Here is an 18,152-nt window from a genome sequence, read left to right on the forward strand (position 1 = left end):
GTCCTTCCAGAACCCTCAACCTGCCTCTTTCTCCAACCTGGCTATCCCCCTCACCCCCGCCCAACACACACACACACACACCCCTGGCTGGTGGGGTGAATCTGTTTTGTCCTTCTCCAGAGAAATCAGAGTGACAAGTTGCTATTGAGGTTGAGGATCCTCAAAACCACCTGCTACTGCCTCACCTAGGAGTCACTAAGGAGGCTGAGAATTTCCCATGATGTTCTTCCTACCTTTGTCTCTTCCGTATATCTTGTCTCAGCTCTGTGACTGGGTCCGATTCCACTCAAAGCTGCTTCCCAGCTGCAGCTTGCCCCTGCCTGTTTTTCTGCCCTGGACCTAACGTGGTTTGGCTTTATCCTCAGGGTCCGCCATGCTGGAAGCGGGAGGGCACTGGAAGTGTACACCACCCAGCCCGGGGTTCAGTTCTACACGGGCAACTTCCTGGACGGCACCCTGAAGGGCAAGAGCGGGGCCGTCTATCCCAAGCACTCCGGTTTCTGCCTCGAGACCCAGAACTGGCCTGATGCAGTCAATCAGGTAAAGCCGCAGGTTGATCTGTTACAGTGGTGGTGTGTCCAAGGTCACACTGTATGACAGACATCATGACTCTCAAGTCAGGTCTGCGTGATTCAAAAGTCCATGTGCATTCTCTTCTCCAAGTCATGATAAACACAGGAAACAGCCACGTTACTAACCTGGCATTTACATGTTTTTAAAAATCTTGTTCTGTGCCTTCAAAGCCTTTATTCAAATTGACGTTTCTCGATACCTCCTCCTCGTCTGCCACCACACTTCTAAGATGATCCTTCATGTCTTCTCCCCGTTTGCTTCCTCAGGACGTTCTTCCCTGCCCGTTTCCTAGAGTAATGCTCTGCAAAGCCCCCTCCTGCAAGACACTTGGAGCTTGCATCAGAGTATACATCAACACACTGCTTCGTTCAAGAGAGTCTTGCTGTGACACAGTGTGCTTAGTGATGTAGCTGATTTTCATTCTGGCTCAAATTCTCAGTCTCACTGGAAACCAGTAACAAACAGTTCTTACATTGCTGTCCGGTTCTCGGAGCTGGTCTAAAGACCAGTCCAGAAGCCATCCTGGATAAGGGTTTGGCCTGGGCTGGCTGTAACCTGTGTCCTTTCTCCCTCCACAGCCTCACTTCCCCCCTGTGCTGCTGAGGCCTGGTGAGGAGTATGACCACACCACTTGGTTCAAGTTTTCCGTGGCTTAAGGAAGTACAAAGATATAATCTGCTCCAGGCCCAGGCTGGGAGCTCCATCAGTTGCTGCCTGTCTTCTATTCAGAAATGAGATGAAGATTTAGAGGCTTTAACAATGATCCTGTGATTTAAAATCATACAAATGGTCGCTGTCATGATATCAATCAGTAACCAATCTGAGTATCGATTTCCTTCCCGATGACTGGCTCCAGGCCAGGTCTAATGACCAGCTCTATTCTCTGTGTTGTTAAGAGGACCCAACCTCCAATCATCATCCAAACTCTAATCCTGGCCCAGAAATGGCACTTGGAGCCCCATGGGGTGTCCATGGGCTGTCTCACCACTGTGCCTCTTTCTTTTCTACTTTTCACCCCTCTTTTGAGTCTACTCTCTTGTTCCTTTTTTTCCCTTTTTATAAAAAGCATCCGCCTGAGTTTAACTGTCTCTGAGCCTTGTAAGTGGTGTGACTTAAAGTACAAGAATCTGTCATTTTGATTCTCTGCCATTGAAGTTAACTGAGAAAGCCCAGCCCAGACCCTCCAAGGTACAGAAGAAAGGAAGCCGTTGGGAGTCAGCTGTGTGTGTGTGAGGACAGCGCCCTCCACGACAATTGCACACGACACCTGGAACAGATGTGCTATGTAGATGAGGCTGGGGCTCCCTGTCTTCCTGAAGAGCTGAATCATCGGTGATGGGTATGGGTTGGTGGCTTTTAAAGAAATGTGTTTTTTATATACTAGCAATTAGTTGAAATTAAAAAAATAAAAGACCCGCACCTTCAAAAACTCCCAGTTTCTTCACTTCTTTAAACCTGTTGGGCGTGGATCTTTACTACTGGACTAAGTATACCACGTGTTCTGGATTCTCCAATGGGCTCCCATACAAGCCCAGCATCTTCGTAGGGGAAAGCTACCTAACTGGTGGCCAACTGAACTTCCCATTCTTCCTCTTTCTTAGCAACCAACAACAAATGAAAGATGGTGTTTATTTCTTAATTCATTTCAGCATGGATTTTCTGAGTATCTTTTTTGCATAGTTCTCTGCTGGGTCCCTTAAGCGCATCAAGAGGTAATGATGCCTAAGAAGTAGTATGTTCCCCCAGGGATATCCCAGTCTCCGGAGAGAGACCAGACTAACAGCAGCAATCCAATCATGCAGAATTACACTGCACAGCTGGGAGCCCTGAACTAGTACTATACTTTGCTTCTTCTGACACTTACAACTTAGGCAAACCATTTAATTTCACTTGATGTCTACTTTCTCACTTGCCAAGTACTTGGTTTTCCTCTGTTCTAAAAGAATTCTTTTTACTATAAGTCTAGCCATGAGTAGCCCAAATAAGGATATTCACCTGTAGGGCAGTTGAAATAAGTTACTGGTATTTGAAGTTTGGAGTTTGATTGTCAAGCCATAAATCTGATGGAAGTAAAATTTTAGAGAAACTATCTTTTGTAGCAGCAACCAGTCTATTCATTTTCTTGAAACACACACATGAGAGAGAACTTTGATGTGCTTGAGAAAAGACACTATATAGTTGTGACATGTAGGGTAGGATNTAAGGATATTCACCTGTAGGGCAGTTGAAATAAGTTACTGGTATTTGAATAGTGCTTATAAAAGACAATAAAAAGCCGGAGTTTGATTGTCAAGCCATAAATCTGATGGAAGTAAAATTTTAGAGAAACTATCTTTTGTAGCAGCAACCAGTCTATTCATTTTCTTGAAACACACACATGAGAGAGAACTTTGATGTGCTTGAGAAAAGACACTATATAGTTGTGACATGTAGGGTAGGATGGGAGCATAACTGTAGTATTTTATGATAAAACCACTAAAGCTGTCAGCCAGAAACAATTTTATAATAAGACCTGGACACTCTGTTCATGTGCAGTAGTGAAAATAAACATGGTATTGGATACAAAAAACATCATGTACCTACAGTACTAAATACCCACTAACATGCAATACACACTCCCCTCCAGGAACAAGTCTCCAGAGCCCTGGGAATCCAAGCCTTCATTGCCACATACCCACTGCCCACAACCAGATCAGTGCTTTACTATTCTGAGTTCTGGTCCATCACAGGTGAGCATGTTATTGGTTCAGCTCGAAGATCTGTGGAATCCTGTTTGTTTCATATTTGTGGGACATTAAGTTCTTATCTTTAGCTGTGGGATTTTCATTTTTCCTATTTCCACTCATTTTGCCTAACAACAAAGATGTAATATTAAATAACTGCACAAACATTGCTGTAAAGACTAAACTAAGATGACATGCTGTGGAGGTTGAACTGTTGTCTTAGGTGACCAATGACAGTCCAACCTCAGCAGACTAAAGGAAGTTAGTGTGAATTAAATGGACAGTCTGTGACAAGTAGAACATGAGGAAAATTGCAGGACTACTAGAAGACAGGAAGGAGGCACAACACAGGTATAGGCACAACATTACCCTGTTCTGTCGTCGCCAGGGCCCTTTATTATTTGTAACCATTTTAAACAGCTGGATCACCAGTTTGCAGCCGGCTATTTGGACGATTTTGACAGAAGTGCAGTCCTTTTCCAATCGAGCTACTTATCTTTTCCCTGTAAGTTCCAACTTCTTTGGTCCAGTCACTCAAATCATAATTTGCTTGGGGTAGCATTCAGCTGTAGCCAAATAAAGTGCTCAGCAAGCCCTCTCCTCAAAAAACCAAGTATAATGCTGAAAAAAAAATCCACAACTTCGCTGCTCTGGAAACTGCCCAGAAACACACAACAATCTGAGGCGTGTTTATGTTTGAAAACCCGAACGTTGGGCAGGAACAGTTGGGAAACTGTGGCGTTCTCTCCTGGGACTGCTCCCATTCCCCTCACTTTCCCAGTGCAGTCACCGTGGAGGATCTCCTAGGGCAAAACAGAACACGAGGACCGGCAGCTTGCTGTCGTTGACGGGGGGCTCACTCAGTTTGGAGTGGGGAGTGGTATCATGTCCAAAAACTTTATCAAGGCAACGGAAGTGATGATCTCCGTGCTACATGAGCACAAGGGTGGGGGGCTCTGCTGCCCTGAGGTTGCAATCATGATTGGAGCACACAGGTACTGGTCAATCAGAGGCTCGCACATGCATAGCGAGACCAGAGAGTCCAAGCCATTCGAGCAACTCTGGCCAACTCTGAGAGGCTGCAATTTTTCCTGCGTGCAGAAAAAAGCCAAGACTTGAAAACAGCCTAAACACGAAACTCACTCCCTGCCTACTTGCAAGTCCATCAGCAAATGGAAAAAGTCCAAATGAGGTGTTTGGTTTTTGTTTTTTTTTTAAGATTTTATTTATTTATCTTTAGAGGAGAAGGAAAGGAGAGAGGGAGAGAAATATCAATGTATGGTTGCCTCTCATGCGTCCCCTGCTGGGAACTGGCCTGCAATCCAGGCATGTGCCCTGACTTGGAATCAAACCGTGATCCTTTTGTTCCCAGCGCGCTCAATCCACTGAGCTACACCAGCCAGGGCTGATTGAGGTGTTTTTGTCCAGTTATTGGCTGACTGTTGAGCTATACAGTAGAGGGTAACACCCTAATAAGCTAAGCTTAAAAATAAACACAAGATTTTAAAAATAATTTCCAAAATAACTAGATTATAAAAAGGAACCAAGTGAAATTCTGAGGTTGGAATATACAGTAACAAATGAGAAGTTCACTAGAGAGGCTCAGAAATACATTCAAGATGGAAGAAAGAATAAGAAGATAGATTAATAGAAATTATTCAATTTGAAAACCCGAGAAGAGATTGAAGAAAATGGCAAAGAACCTGGGATGTGTGAGACATCAAGTACATCAAGCATATATATAATGGGAGTCCAAAAAAGAGAAAGGAACAGAAAAATATTTCAAAAAGTACCAGTAATTTGGGGGAAAAACTCAACCAAATTTGATGAACACCATTATACTAGATATCCAAGAAGCTCAACAAACTCCCAGGATAAACACAAAGAGATCCCCATTAACCTACATCATGTTTAATGCCAAAAAGAAAGGGAACATTTGAAAGCAAGAGGAAAATGACTCATCCATCTGTACAGGGGCACCATCAATACAATTGACATCTGACTTCTCATCTCAAACAAGGGAGTCCAGGAGGCAGTACAATGACAGTCAATATGCTTAAAATTCAAGGACTTGATGTCATCCCAACTACCCTTCCAAAGTGATGGTGAAACAAAAACATTTCCAGATAAAGAATGAGAGGATTCATTGCTAGCAGACCTGTCAGGCAATGACAGGTTTTTGACAGGTCATTCTCTAGCTATTTATTGCTATTACAACAAATACTAGTAGAGGAAACCCTTTCTGCTGAAAGGAAATGAAGATAGTAACTCAAATCCATGGAAAGAAATGAAGATCAGAAATGATAAATATGTGAGTTAACAAAAAACTGTATCTTCTCCTCAGTTCTTTAGAAGATAAAACATGGTTCATTGAGTTTATAATACATATATAGCATACCACGGAGGAAAATTCAGAAAAAGAAAATGTATTGGAGCAAAATTTCTGTATTTTACCAAATTAATCTGAAGTAGGTTGTGATAAATCAAGATGTAATTAATAAAAAAATAACTCAATAGTAAAAAAAAAATCAAGGAGTTAAAATATACACTAAAAATATTTAATATCAAAGAGGCAGTTATAGGATAAAGAGGAAAAAAGGAAACATAGAAAACAAAATAACTATAAATCTAATCATGTTTAANGAAAATGTATTGGAGCAAAATTTCTGTATTTTACCAAATTAATCTGAAGTAGGTTGTGATAAATCAAGATGTAATTAATAAAAAATAACTCAATAGTAAAAAAAAATCAAGGAGTTAAAATATACACTAAAAATATTTAATATCAAAGAGGCAGTTATAGGATAAAGAGGAAAAAAGGAAACATAGAAAACAAAATAACTATAAATCTAATCATGTTTAACTGTAGATGGTTTAAATACCACAAAAGGCAGTTTGTCAGACTAAATCAAAAAGCAAGATCGAGCCCTGGCTGGTGTAGCTCAGTGGACTGAGCTCGGGCCTGCAAACCAAAGGGTCATGGGTCGATTCCCAGTCAGGGCACATGCCTGGGTTGCAGGCCAGTTCCCAGCAGGGGATGCACAAGAGGCAACCACACATTGATGTTTCTCTCCCTCTCTCCTTCCCTCTCTCCTTCCCTTTCCCTCTAAAGAGAAATAAATAAAAATCTTAAAAAAAAAAAGCAAGATCTAGTAACTAATGATATACTCGTATGCCAATAAGCTAAAAGTAAATGGATGGGAAAAACATACTGTACAGCAGCTGGAATGACTACTTTAGTATCAAACAAAATGGACTTTAAAACAGTATTACTAGTCAGATATTTTATAATGATAAGAGCATCAACACATCAGAAAATATGATTATAAATGTTCTAAATGCATCTAATGGAGCCTTAGATGTTTGACGCAATTGTGACCAGAGCCCATGCCTGGAGTAGCACTGGTGCAGGTAAATATGGCTTCAAACTTCCTGAACAGAAGGTTCAGTGTTTTGTTTTTTTTTTGATGAAATTTCTCTGAGCACAGTGACCTCTACTGGTACTAATATAAACCAAAATGCAATTTCTGCCTTTTTCATAGAAATGTTCCATTATAGCGTTTGGTTAGAGAAAGGATCAGAGAATCCTAGAGGGTATGTAATAGAACCCTGCTTTGATGAGTGCTGCTAACTTTACAATATAATAGCAGTAAGCCAGGTCGATCCACTCAATAACTATTGAACCAGGCTAAGCTGGCTAACAGCAGTTTTCAATGCTGGTTGTATATTAGAATCAGCAGGGCAGTTGTTTAGACTTTAATGCCCAGGCTTTACCCTTAGCAATTTTGGTTTCATTAGGTTTTAAAGCTTCTTGGGTCCTAGTATATAATTAGGAATGAGAACCACTGCCCTTGAGTAAAAGCTTTTGCTATTATTACCGTATAAAACTCACCAATACTGTAAGCACATAAATGTATCCCACTAGAATTTGCTCCCTAGCTTCATGAAACACACCCTCAACAATGAATCACACAGGAACAGCCCTCCCAGACCAAAAGTGTGTCTTGGTAAACCCTGCCAATAATCCCGACACCCAAGATCTTCAGAGATTATTATTTTGAAGATTGTAAACAGTTGAAGATATATGTCTAAGCCAGGGGTTGACAAATATTTTGTGTAAAGGGTCAGAGTATTTTAAACTTCGTGGGACTTAAGGGTCTATCGTAATTATTCAACTGTTGTCATTATAACATAGAAAAATCATAAACCATATGTATATGAATGAGCACTATTCCTATAAAACTTTATGGATGCTGCAATTTGAATTTCACATAATTCTCATGTCCTGAAGTAGTATTATACTTCTTTTTCTCAACCACATAAAAATGTAAAAACCGCCCTCATTTGTGTGACTCAGTTGGTTGGAGCATTCTCCTGTACTCCAAAAAGTCATTCATTCACGGGTCTGATTCCCTGTACGGGCACATACCTAGGTTGTGGATTGGATCCCCAGTCGGGGTGCATAGCATATGAGAAGCAACGAGTCGATATTTTTTTCTCTCTCAAATCAGTAACATATTTTTTGAAATATAAAATAAAATCTAAAAACCATCTTATCCTATTAGCTTCATAAAAACAGCAGTGGACCAGATCTGGCCTGCAGGCCCTCATTTCCTGAATCCTGGTCTAACAAATAGCCAGCACTCTCAAATGATAGGAACGTTATCACATAGCACATTCATCCTTAGGCAAGGGAAGCATTACGTTACATTACAGGAGCCCAGAACCCTGGTGATTGTCCTCCTGAGCACAACTTCGATAAACTGGCTCATCTGCCTTTATCTCTGTCTTATGTATGTTCCCTACACCCAGAACTCTCACCCTTGGCAGTAAAAGGATTCATTTTCCAGATTCCAGATTCCTGAAGATTCGTTACAACCCCAAATAAAAACTAACAGGGTCTTTGTATAGGATTGCATCCAACCACCTTCAATTTCCTGTCTCTAAGATTCCTTTCAGTCAGAGAACCTAGAGGTGGAAACACATAACCTCAGACAGGCAAAGTCATCAAATGGACACTGCTGGTTCAATGACTTGACCTTCCTTACGTGGGTTAGGCTTACTCACCTGGGCTCTTGGGGTGGTAGGGAAGTCTGCACCCTTTTCTGTAGAAAACTCTCTGCACAGAAATTTCCCACACCTTTTCTGGAGCAGAACTCTCCAGCTTAACCCAGATAAGGAGGAAAAGACCTTGTTACAGTTACACAGGACACAGAGCAGGGCATACAAATGGTGGCCTAAGGATCTCAGTCGTCTGCAGGCAAATCCAGATAGGAGAGTCTTACAGGAGACTAAAAGGAAAAAGTGGGCTTTTAATTCAAATGGTGATTATAAAGGTCTCACAGAAGATGGGATTAAAATTTTATGTGCTTGCTTTAATAGAATTTATTCATACACGAACTCACTTTTTGTTCGCCAAATACTTAAGTATTAGTAAGTGCTAGGCAATGAAGAACTGGGACAAGGCCTGGTGCCTGCTGTTGTGGTGGCACACCTGCAGATAAGTAAACAGGCAATCACAGTGTAAACAGGTGTCCCACTATGGAAGAAGTTCAGTGTTGACAGCAAGGGAACCTAAACCAGACTTTTCAACACATAAAAATGTTCCAGAGCTGGGAGAAAACGTATTTTACAATTTAAAAAAGGGGGGAAAAAAAACTATGCTGAGACACCATTTTTTAATACAAGATTAGTAAAACTCAAGCATGACCCACCTTGTGTACCACGTGAGCAATGGTACAGAACAGGCACTCCTACACATCCGCCAGGGTAAACTAATACCTAGGAAAAATATAAAAGCACATACCCTCCTATCGAGCAATTCTACTTCTAGGGATTATACTACACATGCAGGGCTACATGTGCCAAGTATTGTACAAGGATATTCACTGTATCATTGAAATAGTAATTAGAAACAGCTCCCCTATCTATCAATAGGGAACCAATCCAATTCCTGTTATTCTTTGCTCAAAAACTCAAGGAAAAAAAGTGAGTCCTTTCCACAGTATACAGTCCTACATGTGTATCTTCCCACTCTCCTCTGTTCACTCCCTATTGGCCTCCTCACCCTACTTTAGGGCCTTTGCACTCACTGCACCCTCAGCCTAGAACACTCTCCAGTAGCGTGGTCTACTCCCTCACTAGCTCAAATGTCACTTTCCAAAGCCTCCCTAGACCACCTTTTACACCACAGCAACCAGCTCCCAATCTCTTACCCTGCACTCCATTCTTTTACAGACCAGTTATTACCCATCTGGTATTTTTTACTTGTCTGTCTAGAATTTAACCTCCATAATAAAAACTGTTCACCTCCATATTCTTAGGCTAGCACTACCTGGTACATTGAAGGGGCAGAAAAGTCTTACTGCATGAATTATGCAACACCTAGGCAAGTAGTATGCAACATTTTTAAAAAGTGCCATTTTCACCTATATGAAAAATGATGAGAAAAGCAAGGTATATGTATTTCGTGTTGTAAGAACAGGGGAAGAGGGATTGGGTACGGGAGGCGGGGGGTGGGGAGACAAAAAGAAACAAGGAGAAAATATTTGTGTATATTTGCTAACTACATAACTAGCTGACAATGGTTGCCTTCTGAGAGGTAACTGGGTGGCTGAGTCAGCTAGGGAGCCTTCTCACCATATACACCCCAAGTAATGAGACCACATCTAAAAATGAAATGAAAACAGGTTGAGTGAATGGCCCATGGGAAAAGGGAACGAGCAGTAAATTTGAGAAAAGTGCTCCAGAATTATCCTTCTATTCAGCATCTTTTCCCTATTAGGTGTGGAAAGAAAATTGCCAAGTTATTAGCAATGGAATAATCTTCAATGGGTTAGGAGCATTGGTTGCACCTATTTTTTTGTAGATTTTTATTCATTTTTGGAGTGGAAAGGAGGGAAATAAATGTTAATGTTTCTTTTGCACGCCCCACATTGGGTACCTGGCCTAAAACCCAGGCCATGTGCCATAGACTGGGAATTGAACCAGCGACCCTTTGGCTTGCGGGCCACCATTCAATCCAGTGAGCCACACCAGCCAGGGCTGTATGTTTTCTTATATTGTCTTTTCTATGTGATTCTGTTTTAAATGCTGAGTAATGTGCTTTACTGATTAAAAAAGAGCAGAGGCTTTAAAACCATAGATAGGATTCACACTTCTCTTACCTCTTAGCAAACTGTTTACTGGTGCTTTTTCCCCCTTTATTGACAATAATCCTGGGTATAACAGCTTTAATATAACACCACAACCTAGGCATCTTCGCCTCATTTCTTTGGTTTGTCACCAGTTCTCACCAGTCAGTCAAATCACTCGAAGACCAGCCAGGCCCCTAGTATTTCTCCTTTCACTTCTTTGCTCCCTATCTTTCCAGCTATACAATTATGTATACATCTTCTAGGTTATATTCCAAAGGTCTCTAAGCAGCAAGTGTTCACTAAGCTAGATCTAATGAATTCTTTGCTACTATCCTTCACTCTGATTAACTCTCTGCCAACATGTCAGTTTAAGAGCTTCCTATTCCTACTCACTTAATGTATCTTTGAAATCACTGTGCTCCTTCAGACTTCTAAGATAGGCCACGTAAAAAGACCATCACAACCCTATACACCACTCATTTAACTAGGTCTCAAACAGATGACCTTTCAAGACCATCTATTGTCTGTCCTCAGACGGTACACTGCAAGATGTAGGCCTGCACTTTCACTTGCTACTTAGCCTACCTAGTTCCAAGCTCGAGAGAGAACTACTACTGTCAGGTCAAGGGTATGCCATTCCTCACCTCTCTCTACCTGGGTGAGAGGACCAATAAGGTTCTATGTTAAAAGCATGCCTGTTGTGTTGTTAGCTATAAATAATCAGAGCCAGGTTTAAAATTCAGAATGATTTTAGAGTCTGGACAAGCACTTTCTCAAGGCAGTCACATATTTAGCAGCCCTAACCTCTAAAAACAGAATGGTACACAACACCAAAGTATGTCATTTGATGATGCACACTAACACAGGGGTACTGAGTTACAGTCAGTAGGATGACAGGTGTTTACCTACATATCCAGGCTTCCCTTTCCCATAGGGTAGACCTTTCTGTGCTTGATTCTTAAAACCATTTTGCCCCTACCCCTTCCTCATACTAATCTCTAGCACATTGACAATAATCCATCCCAAAGCTACAGAAATTACTCCTGCTGTTGGCTCAGAACTCCCACTCCCAAAAATTGAGTATCAGGATTGTTTGTTCTTTGCAGATTTATTGTGGAGTAAACTTATCTTTATGTAACACAGAACAATGTAAAGCTGACCAAGTGCAACAAGCCTGCCAATTACACAGTTTTATACCAACCATAATTTGGCCACTTTTCAAATTCCAAAAACAAAGTATCCAAACTTCTAACATACTGGTGATCATTCAAATCAAGTAATTTGAGGCAGACCAATATCCCCAAATTGCAATGCTACCCCAATAATCCAAGGAAATGGACAAAGGCAGACACTGTGCCACCAGCATTGACTTTTTTTGCACGATTAATTTTTTTCTTTTGCTTCAATGCTAGAGAATACCTAGTAAGAGTTTCACCAGTAAATTAAAAATTAACTATTACTGTCCTACTAAAGATATTTAAAGTTTAAAGAATCTACTGGCCATAATATCCTAAGGTCCACCAGATGCTACTAAGAAACTACATAAGGTGTTAAATATAGGTGAGATTTACAAAACTGCACCTCATTAACATTTGATTGACAGCTTTAATTACTTTGCACCAGCCTGGCAAAATAAAAGTATGTTGGTGGTTGAGAAGTGGAAGGAAAATCTAACGGGAATTAACAGATCTCTGCTCAAAATAAGGCAATTCATTTGAAGGGATAGGAGTATCTGGATTGGAAAATTTTGCAAAGCTGGTTTACATAAAGGTGTCCCAAATTTAGACAATTCCTCAAACATGCAAACATGTTGTATAAAATTGGCTAACACTAAAAACAAAGTACATTGAGAATTTCCTAAAATGGGAGTTGTCATTTGACACCATCCCATCTAATGGCCTAAAAAAACCCTTCAGTCACTCTAGTGTTCAGGAAGTAATTCAGTTCCCCAAGCATTGAATCCAATTGTTATTTTTGACACCATTTGCTTTAATAAGCTCTTTGTTTAGTTCTTGTCGTGCTTATTTATAGGCAAATCAGTGGTTCCTTTAGCTTAAAACAAATCGAGATCATTAGCCTGGTAATATGTAACACCAACTCTAACTGATTAATTCAGGGACTTGTAATGATGCATTCATGCTGTCAAGGGGTACTTGAGTTGTCTTACCCAAAGCTCTAAGGGTAAAAGAATTTTCCAAGTGTGTGTATACTACAGTTAATGATGTTGAAGACCAGATCTGTACCAGTATGGATGGTATCAAAATTGACTACTGAAGCTTACCAATTGAGTATTAATATTGAACACAGATCAAAAATCTAGTTAGAAACATTTTATTTAAATGTGCCAAATAAAAACCCACCATTTTCAAACCATAAGATGTTAATACATTCAACAAAAATTTATATTATCTTACTGCTGTGAATTTACAGAGTAATAATCCAGATCCATTTTGATTATGTGATTGAAATAACCTTCCTAGGTTACATTTAACAAACATCACAAATCCCTTATAATAATGTAAACAAAATAACTTTTTCCTAAAAGGTGAACTTGAGAACTTCAGTCCACTCTTTCAGGACTTGCACTTCTTCGTGGACTTCCTGATGGGGAACGACTAAAAAGAAAAACATTAGGTTTGGAACCCATTAGTGTCTACTGAAACTTATTCTTCTCATGAACCCGTCAGGGCAAAACTCAGTTTCAATCAATTCAAAGGTGGCCAAAGGAACTATAAGTTTCCACAGCAGAGATCTAAAAATTCATTTAAGATTTATATACAAATCTTCTGTTGCTGTGTTAAGATTAGGCTTATTAGCCTCCTTGATAAAACTACAAAGTTAATGAGAACTATATGAGTTTTTTTTTTAATCACTGAGCACCAAGTAGATAATAGTTTGGCTCCAAGATTTCAACCTAAAAATTTTTCTTCATGTAGGCACTTCTTTCTTACTTATTGTCACTATGTGGGTGATAATGAAGCAGGAAAAACAATCCTCTAAGAAACTTAAGATCTAGTGTTTTTTATATACATAGCACCAATTCTCCAAAGAGCTCAAAATGAAAGCCTACAAGTAGGCAGGAAGCAAGCAAACAAACAAGTTATACAGAAGCCACATCTAACAGTTAAAATTTGGCAACAAATTTAACTTACCTTCTTTTTGGAGATGGAGATCTGGACTTTGATCGGCTGTCAAAACATGAGAAATTCTATTAAGAAAATGTACTAACCAATCCCTTCATTATAGTCACAATATTATGAAATGAACCCCCAAACTGTCCTAAACATAAAATGTCAAGCTGCAATTAAACTGAGGAAAGGTGGGGCGGAGGGAGCTATAGGATTTAACTAAAGCCAATTTTCCAACAACTGTTTATCATAAAAATGAACTGCTGCACCATGATTAATCTGTCTTAAGCACAACTATTTCAGAATGCTCCTCCATGCACCTATCAGTTCTAATATGTGCTTCCTAATGTAACACCAAAGTCACAAACTTCTTTCTCACTATAGCTTGACTTTCTCTTGTCCAAGTCAGCCAGAACAGGCCACGTACAGATGAAGTTCCAAAGTTTATTATTAAGGTACTGTGTTCCCACTTAACACCTAGGCTTAGAGTTTACACCTGAAACTTCAACAATTCAAAATACTTTTGAACTTTTTCGATATTGATGCCATGTAACTATAGGAGCATTAATCAAATGTATACCCTTACCTGCTTCGTGGTCGTGAAAGAGACCTGGACCTTGATCTTGACCTTGACCTAGATCTTAAAAACAAAAATTACACCAATTAGTCCATACTAGTGATTTCCTTAAACACCTCCTGAGCACCTTATGGGGTAGGCTCAGAAGCAGTGGCTAAGACTGAGAAAGTTGCAACTCCTGCCTATCAGTCTACAAGTTTAGATAAATTACCTATTTTCAACTAGCTCTGATAGCCAACAAGGTATCACCATTTCAATTATTTACTTCTATCATACTCAGTGAGCTAGATATTCTTAAAGTGTATAGTATCCGAGAGACAATAGATGGTTTTCATTTAAGACTGCTATGATTTGATTTTATCTTAAAAGAATCAAATCAACATCACATAGACCCCTGAAATGAGATTTCAATTATTCAGGTGATAAGCCCAATGAAAAGAAAATCCCAACACAACAGGTAAGGCAATAAGCTCTCATGGTTCAAGACCATCACTTTATCTATCACGAGGCTGACGTACACACCTTGGGTCTGGCAATCAAATTAAAATTCATTTATCTAGAGAGGGGGTCCAGAGCTTTTACAGATAAGTTTTAGACTCTGCATTTAAAGAATTATAAAACAATGGTATGTCTCAGTAGCATTCCCTAGTACTCATCAACTATAGTATCAACTTATTTTAGACTTGACTCGTTTCTGTCACCTTTACAGGCCTTCTAAAAAAGGGAGTAAAAAAAGCTTAAGTTTTTAGTTTGATCTTTAACTTCTTAAATTTCAAAGTCTAAACTAAGCGTCTGGCTGCTAACAGGCCACATCCAACCAGATATACTACTACTTCCCTACACAATGTCCCAAGGTCTCAAATTCACCCCCCCCCCCAACCCAGATTGTGTCCTTGAGACACTGCTAATGTCATTAAGACGTGACAATCCAAATACAAATGGGGCAGGGGGAAATGTTACATACTGGAAATACCTTGATCCTTTTATAGAACCAGACCTAGATCGTCTGAGTGAGGCGGACCGTGATCTCCGAAGAGACACAGATCTTGATCGTTGAGGAGATGCTGATCTTGATCTAAAAATTAACCAAAGAGGTTTAGGTTCATCTCCAGTTAATTGTTTATTGCTTGTTAAAATCTCAATTAATGATTCCTTACCTCCTTCCCCTGCTCCTGCTCCGTGATCGAGAGTATCGCCTACCCCTGGATCTCGAATGTGATCTAGATCGTGACCTATTTTTCAAGTTAGAAATAGACAAAATGTGAGATGGCAACTCATTTTATAGTCTGTATACCTCTGCTGAAATCAAATCTCAAAACTATTTAAAAATTTAGCGTCTCATATGGAAATAAACTCTGGGCCTATTAGTTGCCGAGTTTGTTTTTTTTTTAAATTTTTAACTACCTAAAAAAAGATTCGTTAACAGCTGAATTACATTTTAGAATTACAAAATAGAAAACACTGTAATGTGTATTTAAAATAAACCTTGCAAGTTTGCAGGTCGACCCTCTTTGGCCCATGGTCTAGTAGATCTAGACGATCTAGAAGTATCTATAGCCGATCGCTGCATCTAGATGTTTTCTTCAATCTAACGACGATCAAACTGACAGCCAAATGAGCCAGGTGAGGCTTGATTGACGCAAGAAGATTTTTCTAGTTGGGAATGTGGTCAATCTGGTGTTCCTCTTTCTAAACCGGAGGGGGCCCCAATTGTAAGCCAAATTTACTGTTACGGCGATCACCGACTCAAATTTTCTGCCTTTTAAATAAGGTGAAGCTAGGTGTAGATGACTCGAGGGGATCTGGCCTCTTATGCTGATCACCTCAAGGTCTAGGAGGATCTTAATTGTCGGATTTGCAAGGCGCCTCAGCATATCATAAGGCTCGTGACATTCTGAATCAAGGCGACTGACTCAAACGAAGAAACCTGAAAGGTTTTGACCAGGTTGATTATTAATATATTAACATTTAATTAAACAAAAATTGTAAAATACACCTGTACAATTAACATTTACAATTATATAAAAATACTAATTTCTGCCTTGCTAATAAAAAATTACTTGATTAACTAGTATACCAACCATTTCTTTAAAATAAATACCTGCTTCTTCTTCGGCGGCTATAACGATGACAATCATAAGCATAATGTCCCTTTTCACCACACTCATAGCATCTATCATTGGGATCAAAGGGACGTCGAGCAGGTGGTCTATCAAAACGAGATCTCCGAGGCATGCCTGTCGATAGTTCAACCCTCACTCGGGAACCACAAATCACCCTATAAAAGAGAATCGACAAATTCTAGTGCTAAAAAACTCCTGTGACGTCTAAATTTACAATCTGCCAACCACTCTTTCCTTTCATAAGCTTCAGCTATCTTTGTTAAGTCCTCCTAACTCCAACTTTGCTCACTTTCTTAAATACATAAAATTAGCTACTCACCATCTCCTCTATACTACAGAATCCAAGCTTAGCACCTAGCTCATTACTCAATCCACTGGACTATTCTAATAAACCTAAGATTCATAATCGGCATCTTACTTACTTGCCATCCAGGCCTCGTACTGCATCTTCAGCATCTCTAGGGTCTTCAAATTCCACAAAGGCAAATCCTGGAGGATTTCTTGCAATCCACACAGTTCTTAAGGGACCATAATAACTGAAAGCCCTTTCTAACTCTCCTTTGCCAGCACCAGTTCCCAGGTTACCAACATACACCTTGGTTTCTGTTTAAAAACGCAAATAGAAGAATGCATGTTATGCAACATTTAACCCAAGTTTGAATGAATTCTTTGCCTTAGGACAGGCCGACCTCGGTGCAAACAAGTTCAGTGCTCTATCAAGGGTTGTATTTGGTCTCAAAACCAGCGAGGTGGGTAAATTTCGTAAGAGTTAGGCACAGGACATAATTCTCAACATTCCAATAAGGTAGGACTAAAACCTCCAAAACTCAGGCTTGGAAGAACTCAGGTCATATTCCCAGGCGCGAGGCGGGCTCCGCCCCGGCCCCGCCCCCGAGTCCCGGCAGCCCCGGGCACGCTGGAAGCGCGCGGACCCGCAGCAGCAGCAGTGGCGGCGGCAGGCAGGCAGGCCCCATCAGGGTCGGCCGGCAGAGCAGGGCTGCACCGGCTCTCGTCCTCCGCGGCAACCGCCCCAGGCACAGGCTTGCCTAAGACTCCAGCTCCCCGCCCCAGTCCATAAACTGCGCTCCAAAGAGCTAAAAGAGAAAAGAAACCAGCCTCCAGACAAAAAGATTATGTCTCCATACCCACTCCGCAGTTCGACCGACTGTATGATGAGAGAGCAGAGCTCGAGGCGGCCAGTTTTGTTCAGGCTCAAATTCACCTTTGATTTTATGGCTGCGATCCTATCTGTCCGCTAAAGTGGCGGGAAAGCGCCAAGGAAATGCGCCACCATGCTCCTCAATGTGCGCAAAATGGCAGCCGAGGGCGGGGGGGTGTGGGGGGCGGCAGGGCGGCTCGAAGAAGGGCAACAGGATAACAGTGACCGTGGGCCTCACTTGGGCTGGTATGCGAGACGAAAATGCCCAAGAATTAACATGGAAGTCGACACAGACCTACACCCGCCATCCCCCGTTTCCTTCAATATCCCGCCCCCGCTGCCTCCAGCTTCGCATGGTGTGCGCCGAAGCCGCCATTACGCACGCGGAATAACCGTCTCCCAACCGACGCGCCTACCCCACAGCCTCGCTATACTTGCTACACCCACACTGATGTCCCTTGTTGGGCCACAGCCTCTTACCTCCTCCGTACCGCCCGTAACGCGACATGATGACTGGCCTGCGAGCTCCGCTTCTTCAGCTCGCAGTGCCCAGGGATCAGCGATACAAAAAGCTGCGGATCCCTTACACACCAACACTCCCAGTGGCACTAAGAGGAAGAGCCTGGGGTTCCGGCTTATAAGTGCGGCGCTGGGGTTTTTTGCGCATGCGTCATGTCACTGTACCGCGCGGCACAAAGGAGCTGGGCGGAAACTCCGAAGAAGCGGCGCGGAG

General features: G+C 41.1%; 2 protein-coding genes across 2 annotated transcripts in view; one reads left to right on the plus strand and one right to left on the minus strand.

Annotated features, from left to right (window-relative positions):
• Window positions 1–2,002, plus strand: part of GALM (galactose mutarotase) — a 47,536-nt gene extending 45,534 nt beyond the window's left edge. The window contains exons 6-7 of the mRNA XM_037066497.1: window positions 366–540; window positions 1,152–2,002. Of these exons, the coding sequence (XP_036922392.1) occupies window positions 366–540; window positions 1,152–1,229 (253 nt within the window). The 3' untranslated portion in view covers window positions 1,230–2,002. The remainder of the gene's footprint in view (window positions 1–365; window positions 541–1,151) is intronic.
• A 10,745-nt stretch (window positions 2,003–12,747) lies between these two features.
• Window positions 12,748–18,048, minus strand: SRSF7 (serine and arginine rich splicing factor 7). The gene is made up of 8 exons (XM_037066574.1): window positions 17,900–18,048; window positions 16,683–16,863; window positions 16,239–16,415; window positions 15,295–15,369; window positions 15,111–15,212; window positions 14,147–14,200; window positions 13,585–13,620; window positions 12,748–13,047 (listed from the first exon to the last, which is right to left on the minus strand). The coding sequence occupies exons 1-8, from the start codon at window positions 17,925–17,927 to the stop codon at window positions 12,993–12,995; spliced, it is 708 nt and encodes a 235-aa protein (XP_036922469.1). The 5' UTR covers window positions 17,928–18,048; the 3' UTR covers window positions 12,748–12,992.
• Between the last annotated feature and the right edge of the window lie 104 nt (window positions 18,049–18,152).

Source organism: Sturnira hondurensis, unplaced genomic scaffold (assembly GCF_014824575.4).
Source record: "Sturnira hondurensis isolate 20B ecotype Veracruz unplaced genomic scaffold, ASM1482457v3 Scaffold0016663, whole genome shotgun sequence".
Lineage (NCBI taxonomy): Eukaryota > Metazoa > Chordata > Mammalia > Chiroptera > Phyllostomidae > Sturnira > Sturnira hondurensis.